This window comes from Heptranchias perlo, chromosome 21 (assembly GCF_035084215.1).
Source record: "Heptranchias perlo isolate sHepPer1 chromosome 21, sHepPer1.hap1, whole genome shotgun sequence".
Taxonomy (NCBI): Eukaryota; Metazoa; Chordata; class Chondrichthyes; order Hexanchiformes; family Hexanchidae; genus Heptranchias; species Heptranchias perlo.
In genome coordinates, this window is record NC_090345.1 from 48967299 (window position 1) to 48986017 (window position 18719).

Sequence of the window (18719 nt, forward strand, 5' to 3'; positions counted from 1 at the left end):
CCGCGCATTTAACTCTCTGATCTGTTTGACCCTATGCCAAATTGCATGTGGCTCAGGTAGTAATCCAGAGATTATTACCTTTGAGGTTTGGATTATTAATTTAGATCCTAGCACCTCAAACTCCCTCAGCAGAACCCCATTCTTAGTTCTACCTATGTACACTTTTTACACTATTTACACCATTAAACTTCCTCCCACCCCACTTCCTGTAAGGACTCTATTCCCTTCTCCCAGTTTCTCCGTCTCCGTCGCATCTGTTCTGACGATGCCACCTTCCACACCAGTGCTTCCGATATGTCTTCCTTTTTCCTCAACCGAGGATTCCCCTCCACTGTAGTTAACAGGGCCCTTGACCGTGTCCATCCCATTTCCCGCCATTCTGCCCTCACCCCTTCGCCTCCCTCCCAGAACCATGATATGTTCCCCCTTGTCCTCACCTTCCACCCACCAGCCTCCACATTCAACGTATCATCCTCCGCCATTTCCGCCACCTCCAGCGCGATCCCACCACCAAACACATCTTCCCCTCCCTTCCCCTTTTAGCATTCCGAAGGGACCACTCCCTCCATGACACCCTGATCCACCCTTCCATCGCCCCCAACACCTGCTCTCCTCCCCACGGCACCTTCCCGTGCAAGTGCAGGAGATGCAATACCTACCCTTTCACCTCCCCTCCCACTGTCCAGGGCCCCAAACACTCTTTCCAGGTGAAACATTGATTTACTTGTACTTCTTTCAATTGACTATACTGTATTCACTGCACACGGTGCGGCTTCCTCTACATTGGGGAGACCAAACGCAGATTGGGCGATCGCTTTGCTGAACTCCTCCGCTCTGTCCGCAATCGTGACCCTGACCTGCCGGTTGCTTGCCATTTTAATTCCCCGTCCCACTCCCACTCTGACCTCTCTGTCCTCGGCCTCTTACACTGTTCCAATGAAGTTCGAGGAACAGCACCTCATCTTTTGATTAGGCACTTTACAATTTTCCAGACTCAACATTGATTTCAATAACTTCAGATCATAACCACTGCTTCCATTTTTTCGAACAGCAGGTGCTGGTAATGGTTCTGCTGCTGCCATTCACAGCTACTCCTGACCAATCTTCTGTTTCTTTACTTGTCCCATTACCACCCTCCTTGCCTTGCACCATCATTCCTTTTGTCATTTAATCACTCCTGCCCTCCACCCTATCACAGACCTTCCCTGTTGTTCTTTCCTCCCCTCCCCTCCCCCCCACTTTTCCCTGGCTCTGTATTTGCTTAAAAACTGTTTAATCTTCAACATCTTCCAGTTCTGATGAAGGGTCATCGACCTGAAACGTTAACTCTGTTTCTTTCTCCACAGATGCTGCCTGACCTGCAGATTGTTTCCAGCATTTTCATTTTTATTTCAGATTTCCAGCATTCGCAGTATTTTGCTTTGGGTTTTTTCAAAGAAGTTGGTCTGATGTTTGGGATTTGGGGATTTTCTTTATGAGGCTGAGAGGAAAAGGCCACATGTTTTGCATGTCGAACTTTAAAGCTGCTATTTTAATTGCTAAGGAAACTGCAATCATTAAGAATGACATATTATAGCATTGAAATGCCACCACTTAGATACCAGCTAGAACAAGTGAGATGTTTTATTTGGTGAATACAGGAGCAGAATTACATGCAGAAATTAACTTGAACTTGATGTCACAAAGTGGACAGATAGAATACCTAATGCATTCAATGTCTGGATTAAAATGAAAATCTCCTGCAAAGCAATGTCATTTTAAAGTGTTGCCTCAGGAAATTTAAAACTTCAACTGCATTTCAGGTTAAATCTTTTAATAAGATAGATAAATTACTCATAATTTTAAGTTACAGTAATTTGGTAAACTGTTTACCAGAAATTAATGGGCACAACAGGCAGCTGTCCTGAGAAAACTAGAGACAATATCAAAACTCAAGATCATAAGGATTTAAAAACAGCTGAGAAATAGCAAGGGATCAGTCACACTACCGGGAATATATTGACTGCTGAACAATAGAAAGTAAATCCAGGAGGAAATTTGTAGACAACTTAGAGAAGTGTGTATTAATGATTGTTATCATTGTAGGAGATTTCAATGATCTAAAATAGACTGGGATAGGGAAAATATTTGCGGTGACAAAGAGGAGGTTTTTTTTGTAGTGTATTCAGGACTCTTGTCTCCATCAGTACTTTACTACTACAACCAGGAAGGAATCGTTACCTGATCTGATTCTGGGTAATGAAGCAGAGCAAGTCAGTAGAAGAACATTTGGAAAGCAGTGACCGTGACATAATCAGGTTCAGTGTACTGTGCAGCCCAAAAGTACACGTGATACTCCAACTGTGGTCTTATTAAGGTTTTATATAGGTTCACCATTGCACGTTGACTTTTATATTCTATAATATCCATTATCCTGTTAACCTTTTTTATGGCCTTATCCACTTGAGATGGCACTTTTAATGTCCTGAACCTGAACCTCCAAATCCCCCTGATGTTCCACATCATCCAGCTTTCCCCATTCAGGGGATAATGTACCATCTCACATTCACTGACATTGAATTCCATCTGCCATGTTTTTGTCCATTCCACCATCTTATCAATATCCCTTTGCAGTTTCCTTTGGTCTTTAGAATTATTTGTTATGCTTCCTGTTTTAGTATCATCTGAAAATTTAGACACCACTCCCTCTAACCCGATATCCAAATCATTGGTGCACACAGTGAACACAAACAGTAAAGAACCCAATGGAACACCACTACCTAATTCCAACCACTCTGAGAAACTGCCCTTATCTTCTGCTCTTCCTCTCTTCTAATTAGTTTTTAATCTAATTTGCTATCCTACCCTTAATCTTCTCCAACAGTCTCCTGCGTGGTACCTTGTTAAACCCATTGTACACCACATCCGCTGCATATCCACCATCCACCATATCTGTCACTTGCTCAAAGAATTCTATCAGGTTTGTCAAGCATAGTGTTCCTTTACACCCTAAAGTAATGTGTACACTTTTGGCACCCCATTATAGGAAGGATATAAAAGCACTGGAAAAGGTGCAGTGTATGGTTACTGGAATGTTACCAGGGATGAGGACTTACAGTTATGAAGAGCCCTGAGATCTTATCAATATCTCTGTGCAATTTCCTTTGCTCTTCAGAATTATTTGCTATGCGTCCTGTTTTTTAGTGGAACTGAAAAGATAGAGGGGTGACCTAATAAAGGTCTTCAGGATTATGAAGGATAATGATAGGATAACTAACAATATTTAAATTGGGTGACCTCTCCCCAACCCCATGAATTTTGGCAGGGGCACAGGCAGGCACATTCTAACACTTACACCGGGACGCTGCAGTCGCAGATATTCAGCCCCCAGATAGTTGCTTGAGAAAAAGCAATATTAAAGGCTATGAGGAGTGAGCAGGAGATTGGGATTAGTCTAGACGACTTGTGGAGAAAACCACTCGCACAGACTTGATCTGCTTCTGTGCTGTAACATTCTATGATTCCAGAACTAGAAAATAAGGGTGTTCTAAAACTGCAAACATTAATTTTGTAAGTATTCTCAATACAATTACAGAGCCAGAGTTCAAAGAAGAAATTTGCATTATCATCAGAGAAGTGGACCAAAGCAGAACATTTCAGGGTAGATTTTTGAATTTAGACTCCTGGTGCAGAGCTTCAGTGGGAGTCAGGAATGCATATCAGGGATTTGAGCGTAGAGATCAACAGGCCCACAGAAATCCTGATATCTGTGCCTGAAATACCCAATTTGCTCTCCTGGCAGGCAAACCTTTGTACCAGGTGAATGGTGAGTATTCCAGCACACTCTTGACTTGAGCTGTGTAGATGGTGCAGAATCAGTAGGTGAGCCCTTATCACAGAGCCTCTGCCCTGCTCATATAGTCACAGTGTTGACATGGCTAGTCCAAATTAAGCTTCTGGTTAATGGTAAACCCCAAGGTGTTGATGATGGAAGATTCGGTGATGGTCATGGGGAGTTGACTGGGCTTTCTTTTGGTGGTGTTGGTCATTACTTAGTACTTTTATGGTGTGAATGTTACCTGCCACTTGTCCACCCAACTCTGGATGTTATCCAGGTCCTGCCGTAGGCCAGCATATGCTCCTTCATTATTGGAGCCGTTGTGAATGGAGCTGAACACTGGAATTGTCAACAAATGGAAGATCATTGATGAAACAGCTAAAGATGGTTGGGCCAAGGACACTTCCCTAGTGAACGTCTGCCGTCCTTTTGTAACCAGAAAAACAAAGGGAGAGACACAGGCAAACACATTGGCACTACATTGGTAGGGATCAGGTACACTAACCGCCCCACTGAAACAAATTCTAGACTGGCAAGGATCAGTATACACTTACCACCCTGTTTAAAAATATATTAGACTGGCAAGAATCAGGTACTCAATTATACACTAGACTGGCAGGGATCAGGTAGCTCAGTCTGGGCCTGTAGACTTTTTGAGCAGGGTAAGGCTGCCTACAACAGGTCCTTGCAGGGCCAAATGCTCCTCCCCAAGGCTGCTTTAGACCCCCCACGTGCTGCTGCTGCTTCTGTTCCTACGCTTCCTGCAGCCTTCAGTAAAGCAAGCACCTCTCTGTGTTAATAGAATGGTTGAAATGCAAAAAACATTCTCAGCAAAGCTCCTCCAACCCTCCAGACAGATACCAATGATTTGAGTACTCGCAAGTGAGTGCCCTTTTAAGTATTGCTGGAATTGGCTGTTTCCAGCATGTACAGCCCAATACGACTGTAGTCCAGCACTGAGCATTCACCACAATAAAGTTAATGACAATGGCATCAGGGTCCCATTGATGTCATTGAATTCTGATTTGCATACTTCATTCAGGCTCCCTCCTGTTTCAGGCAGGTTGTCTGGACGCCTATGTCTAGGCCCTGATCAAGATGGGGGAGCGGGCAGAACAGCAGCTGTAAATTCTGCACCCCCATTTTCTCACACTACTGCCCCATTCCCACCTGAAAATGAGGATGAAAATCACCCTTTACACGACTAGGTTTCTATTTTGTCTATTACATGACATTATGAATTACTCGAAATAATAATGCACAAATTTAGCTAATAATATCAAATCTGTGTTAATGTTATACAGTTGTTATTTTGTAATATGAATAAGGTTTTGAAACATCAAAAGTCTTGACTCAATGTGTTGCTCATTTTTGTACTTTACAACAGGCTGTTTTGTTTTATTTTATGTTCAGTATGCACAGGGCCCATTGCTGAATGGACTGTACTGGACCAAGTGGTACAACAGTGATTCATTTTCACACGGCCCTCATTCATTTATTTACTATGAGAATATGCTTCTGGGTGTTCCCCGTATCCGACAGATCAAAGTAATGAATAATTCCTGTGTGGTTCACAAGGACTTTCGAAAAGACATCATTGGATGCTATGATATCTATACAGCAGACAATGAAAATAAGTCTCCAATCAAAAATGGAACTGCGTGAGTTTGGTCTTTTTACTTTAAGGTTGGATTGCAAACATCATCTCAACTAATAGCTGAACTACATATTGCTATTTTTCTTCCCATCACTCATGAAGCCATTTACTTCTTGCTGGGGTACTCAGCACTTGTCACCGCCCAGTGCTAAGTGATCATTACTCATGTTTTAGCCTTGACAATGTGTGCAGGCAGGATATGCAGGGAATATCATAGTGAAAAGCCTGATCTGTCTTCACCCAAAGTACACGCACATACCATTACAGCAGGGGTTGCTGGGTTTTGATCAAGGCTGGAACTCTGGCTGATTTTTCCCTCCCTAATCTAGGAGCACGCAGATCAATCATCACTCTAGATGAGATCAGTTAAGTCATTACTTATCAAGGTTCGAACCTGGAATCTTCCCAGTCTGTGTGCTTCATCACTGGATATACTTGCCGAGTCATCAGAAGAGCCCATATTGCCATTTTAAGGATAATCAATACATCACTTCTTTAATGCAGGGGGTGTGGGGGGGACTTGTGGTGTAGAGCCCTCACTTGATGATAGACAGGGCTGATTCCATGACCTGGGCTCCCATCTAGGAAGGCTCCACACCAGAAGCCTCACCTCACAAAACTATCCCTGTAGGTTATCAGTGAATTAAAAACACAGAACAGTCTACATCAACCATGGCACCAAAAATACCCTAGACTTAACCTATTAACATCTCACATATCAACTAATAAACAAGACATGTCATGGCAAATTTATCTTGATAAATTAATCGAGTAAACAAGCATTTAAAACAGATGAGAAAGCCAGATTGCATTTGGATTTTAGATTCAAAATAAAATAAATGAGTCATATCATTGTTAGCTCCAGCTTTTCAATAGGACCAAATTATTGGTAAATTACAGGAAAGCCAGTCAGCCCTCCACTATTGGACTACAGTTGATTTCTGTTTTGTCCACGGTTAGAATTTTGTTTTAGTGAGTGTTCCTCCAACTCTGGCCTCTTGTGCATCCCTCACTTCCTTTGCCCCACCACTGGCAGTCGTGCCTTCAGCTGTCTAGGCCCTAAGCTCTGGAATTCCCTCCCTAAACCTTTCCGCCCCTCTCTCTTCCTTTAAGATGCTCCTTAAAACCTACCTCTTTGACCAAGCTTTTGGACACCTGTCCTAATATCTCCTTCTTTGACTAGGTGTCAATTTTTATCTGATTAAGCTCCTGTGAAACACCTTGGGACATTTTACTACTTTAAAGGTGCAATATAAATGCATGTTGTTGTTGTTGACTGTTTTTTATCTATTCATTGATTTCAAAATTCTTGTCCTTATCTACAAATTCCTCCACAGTCTTGCTCCACCCTACTTCTATAACCTCCTCCAACTTCATGGCCCATCCTGAGCTTTTTGTTCCTCTAGCTCTGGACTCGGTTCCACCATTGGTAGCAGAGCTTTCAGTTCTCCAAGAGGAAATGTAGCAGCATGGTTAGAAAGTTGATTGACAGACAGGAAACAAAGGATTAGGGTTAATGGGTGTTGCTTGGACTGAAGAAGAGTTGATACTGGTGTACCCCAGGGGTCAGTGCTGGGTCCACTTTTGTTCTTACTTTGTATAAGGCATTTTGGACTTGGGCATAGGGAACATAATATTGGAATTTGTTGATGACACAAAAGTAGGGAGTTTGATAGTCAGTGAGGAAGACTGCAAACAATTTCAGGAGGACACAGACAGATTCGTGGATGGACAAACAGGAGGCACATATAATTTAATGTGGAGAAGTGTGAGGTAATACATTTTAAGAGGAAAAAAAGAATAGTAGTGTACACTCAGAGGAAAAATAAAGAATAAGAGCATACACTCAGGAAAAAATGGAATAAGAGTATACACTCAATGGAAAGGCTTTGACAGTGGATGAACACAGAAACCTAGAGGTTCAGCTATATAATTCCCTGAAAGTGCAGGCAAATATACCATATAAAAGGCTACCAGTATTTGGAATTTTATAAAGAAGAGGCATAGAGTACAAGAGCAAAGAAGTAATGATAAAGTTGTACAAGGTAATGGTTGGCCACAGTTAGAATACTGTATGTAGTTTTGAGGGCCCCACTATAGAAAGGAGAGAGTGTAGATTCACCAGGATAATGCAAGGGATAGGAAACTGTAGTTATGATGAGGGGCTTGAAATACTGGGACGTTTTTTCCACTGGAGCAGAGAAGGCTGAGGAGATTTAATCGAGTTTTTAAAAATTATGAAAGGTTTTGATAGGGTGAATAGGGAAAGACTATTACCTCTGTTTGAGGAATCAGTGATAAAACATCATCAATTTAAAATAGTTACCAAAAGAATGAGGAGAGAGATTGGGAGACATTTCTTTACACACAGGGTTGTTGGAGCATGGAATGTTTTGCTACAGGGAGTGATTGTGGCAGAGACCATTGAATCTTTTGAGGGAAAATTGATAAATATTTGAAGCAGAGAAAGATACAGGGCTATGGGGGGAAGCAGGCAGTAGGATTAGTTTGGGTTGTTCTAGCAAAGAGCATGCACAGACCTGATGGGCCAAATGGCCTCCTTCTGTGCTGTAAACTTTTATGGTTCTGTCTAGGCCCTACTGTTTGGAACCCCCTTCCTAGCCCCCTCCCATCTCGTCCTTCTGTCTCACCTTAAGAACTTTCTGAAAGCCTACCTATTCAACCAGGGCTTTTATCATTTCTCATAACTCTCACTTATGTTTGGTGTCCATTTTTTCTGCTCCTCTGAATCTCCTTGAAGAGATTTCTGTGTTAAAGCTTTATAAATGCAAGTTTATTGTTGTTAATCATGAACATGGTCTTTGTGCAGGTGGACTTATTATTCTGAGAGAGAACTTGGAGGTTCCTCACACTGGGGTAAGATAACTGTCTACAGCGGTGGTGGTTATTACCAGGATCTCAAGACAAATATGGATGAAAGTGTTGTAATTCTACAAGACCTGAAGGATAGCCTGTGGCTGGACCGGGGCACGCGTGCAGTTTTCATTGATTTCTCAGTGTACAATGCCAACATTAATCTCTTCTGTGTTATAAGGTAGGTCATACCGCAGTCAATTTCCCCTGAGGACAGAAATCTTCTGCTCTAATTTAGATGTAGTTATTTGAATATGTTTATTTCAGTTACTCAGTCTTCCTTACTTAAGTTCAAAAGTGGAATGATGCCAAGACTTTCTGTCTTGCAAGCCAATAACTGCTATATATAAATTGTTTTCATGTAGGAATATCATATATACTCCTATATATATGAAATTATGGCTTGTAACAAGTCCAGTAATTTAACAATTGTATTTTATGTGGGTTTTAGTGCACAGGCTTCTGTTTTCAACAACAAAGATACCTGTGTTAAACCCAGGCTGTGGAGTCAAGCAGTAACATTTAGCATCACAGAGTGGAAGGACACTGGTTTGATGCTCTCTCACCCCTCACTCCATTCAATTCAAACTTGGACCATGTTGAACAGGGAGGCGGCAGGTTGGAGTATCAGATGTGGATGTTATTACTGGGTCACTATTATGTGTCTCCCTGGCCTGGACTGGAAATAGGCCTCCCACCTTCAGTGGCAGAAGTGAAGGACTAAAGAATATGCTGGGGAGAAAAATTACAGTGTGTTCTTAGTTGGAGAGTAAAGGGGCAATTTTGCATGGCAAGGATCTCAGGGTGGAACCTTGCTAGATTGGAGCACAGTTCACCAATAGGGCTACAACACTGGAGGGTTGATTCTGCAGCTTGTGCTCCCATCTAGTGAGGAGCCTTGCTAAATTACACCACATATCGCCTCAACAAAACCATTTCTAAAAAGCTTGTGAATTCACCCACAATAAGTCCGGAACTTTTTGACTGAATTTGTAATAGGAACCAGGTGTGTTCATGTACTTCATTCATATTTGGTTAAACAATATATGGTGGGAAATTATTTTTGTATTTTGTATTTTTTTACTTAATTTTTGGGCAAGAAGCATCAAATATGTAGAATCTGTAACTGATTAATCTGTGGATTTATCGACCAGTCATTAATTTCCTCCACAGCACCGACAATGTCAGAATCATTTTTGCTTTGTGAAAATGTGACAAAATACCAACATTTGCTTGGTGGGGGATATAACAATTTCAGAACTTTTAAATATTCAGCAACATATTCACAGTCCAGGCATAAACTTTTGCCTTTAGTGCTCCCAGTGTAATATTTTGTGTGCTGAAATTCCTGATATTCACTCCCAATGTTCAAAGCCCTGTGCCGGGATTGTTAAAGTTTAACATTTACCCGTAGTTTTTTAGTTTTTATTATTTTAAAACTGCATCTTTTTTAAAGGCTTGTAATAGAATTCCCTGCCACGGGCGGCGCAATACCTTCCTCGCAGTTCCGCACAGTGAAGCTCATCCGTTATGTCAACAGCTGGGATTATTTTATCATAGGCTGTGAAATAATCTTCTGTGTCTTCATCCTTTACTACATTGTGGAGGAGATATTGGAACTCAGAATTCATAAACTGCAGTACATCAAATGTATCTGGAATTGCTTGGACCTGGTGGTAATTCTGGTAAGCTCCTGTTTTTCATGGCATTTTCACCTATGTTTTGTACACTTCCCCATGCATCCGCTTTCTGTTAGCAGGACATTGTGGATAATTGTCCTCATTGACACTTCATGATGTGCTTGGCTGGGGGCGGGGGGGGGGGGGGGGTGTTTGAAATTGGGATAAGACAAGGTCTTGTCACTTCTCCTTAAAATGAAACACCCACGTCATGTGCATCCCTCGCTGGGTGTCCGACTCAGAACAGACAGGTTGCCCCCAAAATGCAAACAGGTTTGAGTGACAGAATAATCTTGGTACTCAAGCTTATGAGCTACTGACAGAATCAAGCAGCCAACTGCTTGGGGTAATCTTTTGATTATTAAAGGGTACATTTTCTAATTGCGTGTTCCAGATGTATCTGAACACCATTTCTCGATACGCCTCCCAGTGGGCAAGCACCCTGTCGGGAAATTTATCTTTTTGAATTACGAGTAATTTATCTTAGAATGTAGAAATATACAATTTGATATAACTGATATATCAATCGATAAATATAACTGATATATCATTTATAAATATAACGTATCAATTTATAAATGCATAACCAAGATATAACCAAGACATTAATTTGCAGATGTAACAGCTATATCAATATGTATAATCAATATATATAAAGCACATTTATCAATTTACAATACAACAGGTAAATAAATTTACAGATGTAATGGATGTATTAATTGACAGATATATCAGTCCAAGTAAAGGTCCTGCCTGTCCCTGTAACATGAACAGAATGTGATAATATTTGGTGCTTGTTAGACTAGGTTACAGATCTATAACAATAACAAATATTATTTTCTGATGAAGTTTGGTTTCTGGACTTTTTATTTGTAGTGAACAAAAAGCCAATGTTCTGGTTTTGTGTTGCAGCTCTCCCTGCTTTCTATAGGGTTCCATGTTTTCCGCACTATTAAGGTGAACAGACTGATGGGAGCACTGCTGACGGATCCTGAAGCCTATGCTGACTTTGAGTTTTTGGCTTTTTGGCAGACCCAATACAATAATATGAATGCTGTCAACTTGTTTTTTGCTTGGATCAAGGTAAATAGGTTTTAGTCATAATTAATAAAAAATAAACCTCTCCTTTGCATAGCACCTTTCGTTTCCTCTGGATATCCTAAAGTGCTTTACATTCAACGAATTTCTTTTGAAGTCTAGTCATTTATGTAGGCAAATGCAGCAACTAATTTACAGGAAATGAATGACCAGATAGTTATTTTTTGGCGGAGAACAGAGCATTGAACATAGGAGAACTCCTTGCTCTTCTTCAAATAGTACCTTGCGATCTTTCATAGATAGCAATTTGGATGACAGATAAGACCTTGACTTAACATCTCATCTGAAAGACAACACAGTCAACAAAACAGCACTCTGACAGTAGTGTCAGCCTAGATTACATGCTCAGGTCATGGAGTGGTGCTTGAACCCACAACTTAGACACTTAATAATACCAAACATGCAGTTTAGCAAAGAAAGTATTGGTTTGTTTCAGCTGGTAGCACTCTTGCTACCATGGCTATGGGTTCAAGCCCCACTGTGGATTTGAGCATCGATTGGAAAATTGTGCTGTAATGCAGCCTTGTCTCTGAGAATTAGATTGATGAATTTACCCTGTATTGAAATTGCTAAAGTGGTTTCCAGCAGGTGTGCAAAGTAATGTTTTGTTCCAGCACAAATCCTGTTCTCCTTGTTAACTGTCTGTGAAATGTCAGTTGAGAAGAAATCTAGTTAAATTCAGCAGCCTTACACTGGTCACATTTATTCTGTGTTTCTCTCCATATAAAAGTTGATACTATCATGGTCTCCAGCCCAGAGGCTGCCGGGCTGCCCAATATTGCGGTGGCTCGGAGCGCTAGTTTTCTGCCCGCAGCCCAGCAGTCAAATGCTGATGAGGCCCAACTACAAACCAGACCAGGCCTCCCGCCGGGACTATCGGGCAGCTGGCTGGCGTGCTTCACTGGTCAGTCACCCGAAGTCTGCTCAGGGAGAAAATCTATCCCGTACTCATTCAGTGCACTACCTACATTGCTCATAGCTGCACAGATCAAAGTAGCAGACTCCTCCACATGACCTGTACCGCCTTGTAATGTTTGGTGTAAGAAGTGATGGGGCTGCTTGGTTTGTTGCTGTTTGTGAAATATTCTCCTTTACAGAGCAGGCCCCATAAGAACTGCAATCCTCTGCTCAGCCAGTCACTGTGCAGTGTGTTGGACTGCGATATCTGGCCATTCCATAACCTCCACCACTTTACCCTCATCACCCATTGCATGGTTCATCACCTAATGATCCTACCTCAGTGTGACTATCAAAAGCTTGCAAGGCTTTACAGTTTCCTCATAGGGGATTAATAGGCACTGTTGCCTAATGGCACTACCAATATATTGAAAGTCTTTTCTATTAAAAGCCAGCTTCTTGTGTAAAGAAAGAGCAGCCAGTGTTTATCATGTATGCATGTGCCACAGTCATTTGTGGCTTCACGCTTTGGGCTACGGCAGTATGACTGTTCCTGTTCGCTTCTCCGGACCTCACCATCGTCATTAGCACAAAGATCCTGTCTAGTTTCCTCTGCTAAGCGATTGTTTTGCATTTTGAAAATCATGTACAGATCTTGGCACCCTTGCAAGGATTGGTTACAGGTGACAGATGTCCTTAGGCCTCACAGGAAACACTCCTTATATGCTGAATGGTTACTGGTGATGGTATTTTCACTCTGACCTGAAGGAGGCTCTTTAACAGTTTCCTGTCCTGGAGGTTTGTTTAGGCGCTAAATTGGGCCGTGTAGCGCCCGTTGTTTTGGCGCTACATAGCCTCTCCAACATCCAAGATGGCGACTTGGCTGCCCATGCACATTCCCAGCATGATGTGCGCCAGACACCATCTTGGTATAGACGTTAGTGCAGGCGCAGATAATGAACACTGGAAGCATGTAAAGTAGGGAGAAAGTGCATGCAATCAGTGTGCAAAGCTGATTTAAAGTGATAGACACCATTTTGGGCCTTAACGCTCAAATCAACACACAGTCTTAACCCCGACCATCTGAACGTGTCTTACAGTGCCTGGAGGACCCCCCACCAGTGCAATTTAAAGGGACTATGCAGGTGTTGTAGGTTAGTTGCTGGATTATTGCTTCTGGCTGCTGGAGGAGTAGGAAGTGTTTTTTGAAGATCCCTATTCCTACTGAGAGTTCCTACACTACTTTTGAGAGTGCTTTGGCAGGTACTGTCTTAAGGGTCGGAAAGTTACAACCCTGGTTGAACAACATTCCTGCCAACCATGGGCGGTCTGCTAGGGCTCCCGTTGGGCATTGAGCATGACTGGGAGCATGCAGAGTGGCCACGTCCAGCAGGTCAAGCTGCGAGGAGACGGAGGACGAGGAGGCGCAGGGCACTGTGCAGGAGGCCCTACCCAATGAGGGTCTTCAGGCATCAATTCTCTTACTTCAACATGACCGAGGAGGATTGCATCCGACGCCTGAGGTTCACCAAGGAAGCCATAACCAAGATCTGTCAACTGGTGCGGCTACAACTGCAGCCTCAGAGCAGGGCGAGGACAGCATTGCCTGTGGTATGAAACGTCACCGTGGCACTGAATTTCTACGGCTCAGGAGCATTTCAGGCCTCTGCTGGCGATATGTGCAACATCTCACAGTATGCAGTGCACTGCTGCATAAGGGAAGTCGCAGACGCACTGCACCAGATGAGGAACAGGTTCATCACCTTCCCTCTTGACAGAGACAATCAGAACGAGTGAGCACAGGAATTCGCCCACATTGCTGGCTTCCCCATGATGCAGGGAGCCATGGACTGTACGCATATTGCCCTGCGAGCCCCGCACATCAACTCAGCCGTCTTCGTCAACCGAAAGGGCTTCCACTCCCTCAACATGCAGCTGGTGTGTGACCACACGCATCGAATCATGGAGGTCGATGCCCGCTACCCTGGGAGAAGTCACAAAACCTTCGTCATGCGGCAGTCCAACGTGCCAGTTATCTTTCATCCGACTCGGCAAGTCAAAGTCTGGCTACTGGGCGACAAGGGCTATCCCCTCACGACGTGAGTTATGACACCGCTCAGGAACCCACGTGCACAGCAGGCCTATAATGAGAGCCATGCTGCCACACGCAACATCGTGGAGCACACCATGGGCCTCCTCAAACAACGCTTCTGCTGCCTGGACCGGTCTGGAGGAGCCCTGCAGTACTCCCCTGAGTGGGTGGGCAGATTCTTGGTGGTCTGCTGCATCCTGCACAACCTCGCCATCATGAGGGACCAGCCTTTGCCACCAATGATCGGAGAAGACCCTGAGCCAAAGGTGGAGGAGGTGGAGGAGCCAGAAGAAGAATCGGAGGAAGATGCAAGGGTGCAACAGGAACCACACGCCTTGTCTGCCAGGGCTGTGCGTGCTCGCCTGATCCGTGCCCGCTATCAATAATTTGAACTACATCCCCCAACTCACCAACAGTCCTACACTCCCCACCTTTCCGCTCCCACAAAACAATCAAATCGCCCTCCATCTGATTGCACATTGGTGTCCCTCTCAGCTCATTGCACAATTAAAAACCGTCACCAAATGTAAATTCAAAGTCACATTTATCAATGAATAAATGAAATTATGGAAACAGAACAGAACTATTCACCCTTGTACATTCCCTTAGTGCCTGTTGTCCGTGTGCCTTTACCGATCCTAGTGCTCCTACGAGGTGCTTCCCCAGTGGCTGGAGCATGGGTGGTGGGAGGCTGTTGGCCTTCAATGGAGGAGCGTGCAGATGGCCTTAGAGGACGACCTCGAGCAGCTCTGGGTCGGGATGGCCCGGCTTCAGACTGCACCATCTTCGCATGAGCTGCAGCAGTCTGACCGATAGGCAACAACAGCGGCATTGGCGGAGTGGCAGGGGTGGGAGCAGGAATGCTGTCGTCCTGAGAGAGGTCAGCAGGTCCGACTGCCATGGCGCCACTGCCACTCTCCCGGGACGGCGCCTCAGCGATCCTGGTGATCGGCTGGAGAACGGATTGCTGGAGTGATGTGATGCCCTGGAAGCCCCGTTCCACAGTGGTCCCCAGAGCCACGATAAAAGCAGTCTGAGCTCCAAATGCAGCAGACAGACCTTGGATGGCAGATGTTTGTGCTGCAATGGAAGCTGTGACATCAGTCATCAGACGCTGCATCATGGTGGGTTCCACAGGTGCGCTGATGGAGGTGACCACCCGTTCCATGTTGGAAAGGATGGGCTCCAAGCTCTGCGCAAAGTCCTGTGCCAAGTTGGAGCTGGACTCCTCCATGCCCCTTCTCATTGTGTGCAGGCTTTCTGGCAGGTTTTCCACAAGCATTTGGTGGTGTACGCCCATCAACCATCTTCTGTAGCCTGGCCCATCGAAGTCCTCATCTGACTCCTCTGCAGCTGAACTAGTGAGTGACCTCGCCCTCCGGTGAGCTGGTACCTGTGGTATCCATTCCCTCCGCCCCGGCTCCTGCACACTTGTGCTCGGTGTCTCACCACATGCAGATCCCTCCTCTAACCCGGCCTCTAAAGGACGCGCAGTGTCAGTCTCTGAGCTGGTGGAAGCAAGTGTCAGATCGAGTGATGGTGTGGCTTCAGTGTCCTCCTCCTCCTCCTCCCCCTCCTCCTTGGACAGTGCTGCCACGTGTTCTTGGTTGAGTTGAGTTGTGGAGTGAGGAGAGGAGCAAGTAAGAGGTGCGTGCCGACATCATCTGCAGCACGTGAGTCAGAAAAGATTATGGGAGGAGGGAGATGTGGGAAACAAGATGAGCATTAGATATACAGAGGCCCTCTTCATTGGCACGTTGTCACGGCTGCAGCGATGGGCTGCCCAATGTTCCGAAGCATTGTCTCCTCCAGCGGGGGTGAGGATGTGTAAACGTGCCCGTCCAGCCTCAGTTCCCTCCTGCTGCCGGGTGTTATACGTCACCTTCTCCTGCAAGACAGAGGACAGTGTGTCGGTGAGTATCCTGCAAGGTGTGTGGGTGATGTGCCTGTCATGGTCGAATAGCTGCCAGTGTTTGTGAACTGTGAGTGGTGGTTGTGTGGCCTGCAAGTGTGGTACTGTGTGAGGGTGAGATGCAGCATGCCAAGTGCAGCATTGCGTATCGATGGGCAGTGTTTGTTGGTGGGGTGACGAGGTGTCGTGTGTGGAGCAGTGGTGCAGTTGGTAGGGTGTGCCACTTGACACTTGCATTCACTCACCTTGACTACTCATGTCAAATCATTGAACTTCTTTCGGCACTGCACCCACCTGCGTGGTGCCATGCTCCTGGCGCTCACTTCCTGCACCACAGCCTGTCAATGCCTGCGGAGCAAGTTGGGCCTCCTTTCGTCCATCCCTTCTACCAGGGCCTTCAGTGCCTCATCGGAGAAGCGTGGGGCCCGGTCTCACGCGGTCCTGCCATTCTTGCGGCCATCCTAGTGGACTGTGTATGTCCCATTTAAAATGTGCACCTGCACCTTTAAGAGGTGAAGGCTGCTGATGACGTGCGCTGAGCACGCCCCATTTCCAACTTCCTCATTCTCCATGCAGCGTCTCAGCAGCGCAGTTAGTGCTGGCTGCACGGAGATATCATGGTAAGTAGCAGGCAGCTCGATATTCACGTTTTGCCTGCGTGGGGGCCATCGGACGCGGAGCAAAAGAACATCACGCTAGCCTGCCCGAAAAAGGCCCTTATCCAATTTTTTTCCCCCCCTTTTGTCTAGCAAGTCATTCCTGATCCGTAACAGCTGACGTAGCCAATAAATGCCACTTTTGGTAGCTCCTGCTCCTTTACAGCAATGCAAATAGCTTCACTGAACATTCCATTCACAGTGTTAGTTGCAGTCTTACTGGCTTGTCATCTTTGCTGCAACATTGTAATCTAGCTGACTGCCGTGAGTATTGTTAATTTTGTTCTCTATTACTGAGATTCCCATTGGGGAAGTGGATTTTACCAGCCATTGCAGAATGATACTGCTCACTCCGAAGCCAATTCTTTCATTAAATATGTTAAAGTGCTTCATTCTGGGTATAACATTGTTACTGAAAGAAGTTAGGAGTGGATTTGGCAGGTTTTTCACATGTTAAGAGTAATTTCTAGGCCTATATTGTTTGTTGTATTAAACACTTTTGAATCCAAAGCTCATGAGGAAGCACAGTGAGCTGATTGAAGCTTCACCTACAATCACATCATCTTCCCTCCACGTTGGTCTTTTTGTTCAATAATATTTCTTGTGATATTCTCCTCGCTGCCTTGGTCCAAGTTTTAGCTCTTCCAGCAATGGGCATTCACTGATCTAAAATATTTCCAGGGGTTAGAATGGGATGGCCCTTGCAATTGCCTCATTACGACTTCATGTGTGCATCTTTTTACAAGGATTACTCTTTTAATATTTCTCTTTTTTTTACTCAGATCTTCAAGTATATTAGTTTTAATAAGACGATGACCCAGCTATCCTCAACCCTGGCACGATGTGCTAAAGACATTCTTGGTTTTGCAATTATGTTCTTCATTGTTTTCTTTGCCTACGCTCAGCTGGGATATCTTCTGTTTGGAACCCAGGTGGCAAACTTCAGCACTTTCCTCAAATGCATGTGAGTACTTTTCTGCTTCAGGCCAGCTGTATGATAAAAGTAAGGAAAATTACACAACTATAACTGCATAAATCAATTAAGTCAATTTATTCTTTCCAGTTATAACCAAAACATAATTAGTAAATTGGAGCAAACTAGTAAGGAAGTAATAAATCTGTTCACTCAAAACATATAGCTAATTGCTAGATTTCAATTAGATGTTAGAAAAGGTTAGTTATATTTAATACTGTTCATGTGATTACATCTTTAGAATTTTTCTGGAGAGTAGAAACTGTCACATTTGTTGTGTTTGTTGCATGGTTGGCAGCATTGGGCCAGCAACAAGAGGAACATGGTTTGTTCACATAGATGGTGAGCTAGAATTATATTACAGGGGTAATTTCACGAGACTTCACTGCTATAACAAAGCCTGACTGGATGCAAGCACAGATCAGGGGAAGAGCTACAACATTACAGCCCACATCACTGCTAATGAGGTTCTGTGGCCAGCAGCAGAATCTCACAACATTATTCCTCATATCTTAACTTCAAGCTACATAAACAATAGATGTTTGAGGGCCCGTGTGGTTCCAAGTTAATTTTAAAGCATAAGCCCTAAATCAATGAAAGACTTGCCTCCAAGCCTCAAATTGACAGCCTGACCGGCGGCCGAGAGGGAAAACCAGCGGCAGGAGACCGCAGCCGGGAACCCTTGGGGATGGTCCCCGGCAATTGGGAGTGGGGAAGGTCGGCAAGCAGGGCTCAGAGAGGGGGGGTGGGGGGTGACAGGGAAGCGATCCCAGCAGAGAGACCGCAATTGGCAGGGGGGAGGCCGTAGGCTTCCTTGAGGGACCTGGGGGAAGCCCTCCTGCTCCTCCTGGCCCACAAGGAATGCTGGAAAAGGTTTTTACCTTGTGGAGCTGGCAACTCCCACCTCCCTTTCACTGCGGGTTTCCCGACCCCTGGGACACCTGCGCAACAGCAGTGAATTTTAAATCGAACTCCCAATTGCACAATATGTTAACGAAGTGCCCGGCCTCTGCATAGCGGGACACTCAGACGCCCCGATATCAGTCGCCGTAAAAATGGCGGCC

At 44.6% G+C, this 18719-nt stretch overlaps 1 protein-coding gene across 1 annotated transcript in view; it reads left to right on the plus strand.

Annotated features, from left to right (window-relative positions):
- Positions 1 to 18719, plus strand: part of LOC137340252 (polycystin-2-like protein 1) — a 182135-nt gene that overhangs the window by 112155 nt on the left and 51261 nt on the right. Inside the window, exons 4-8 of the mRNA XM_068002670.1 lie at positions 5231 to 5478; positions 8305 to 8529; positions 9805 to 10033; positions 10940 to 11110; positions 17465 to 17646. Of these exons, the coding sequence (XP_067858771.1) occupies positions 5231 to 5478; positions 8305 to 8529; positions 9805 to 10033; positions 10940 to 11110; positions 17465 to 17646 (1055 nt within the window). The remainder of the gene's footprint in view (positions 1 to 5230; positions 5479 to 8304; positions 8530 to 9804; positions 10034 to 10939; positions 11111 to 17464; positions 17647 to 18719) is intronic.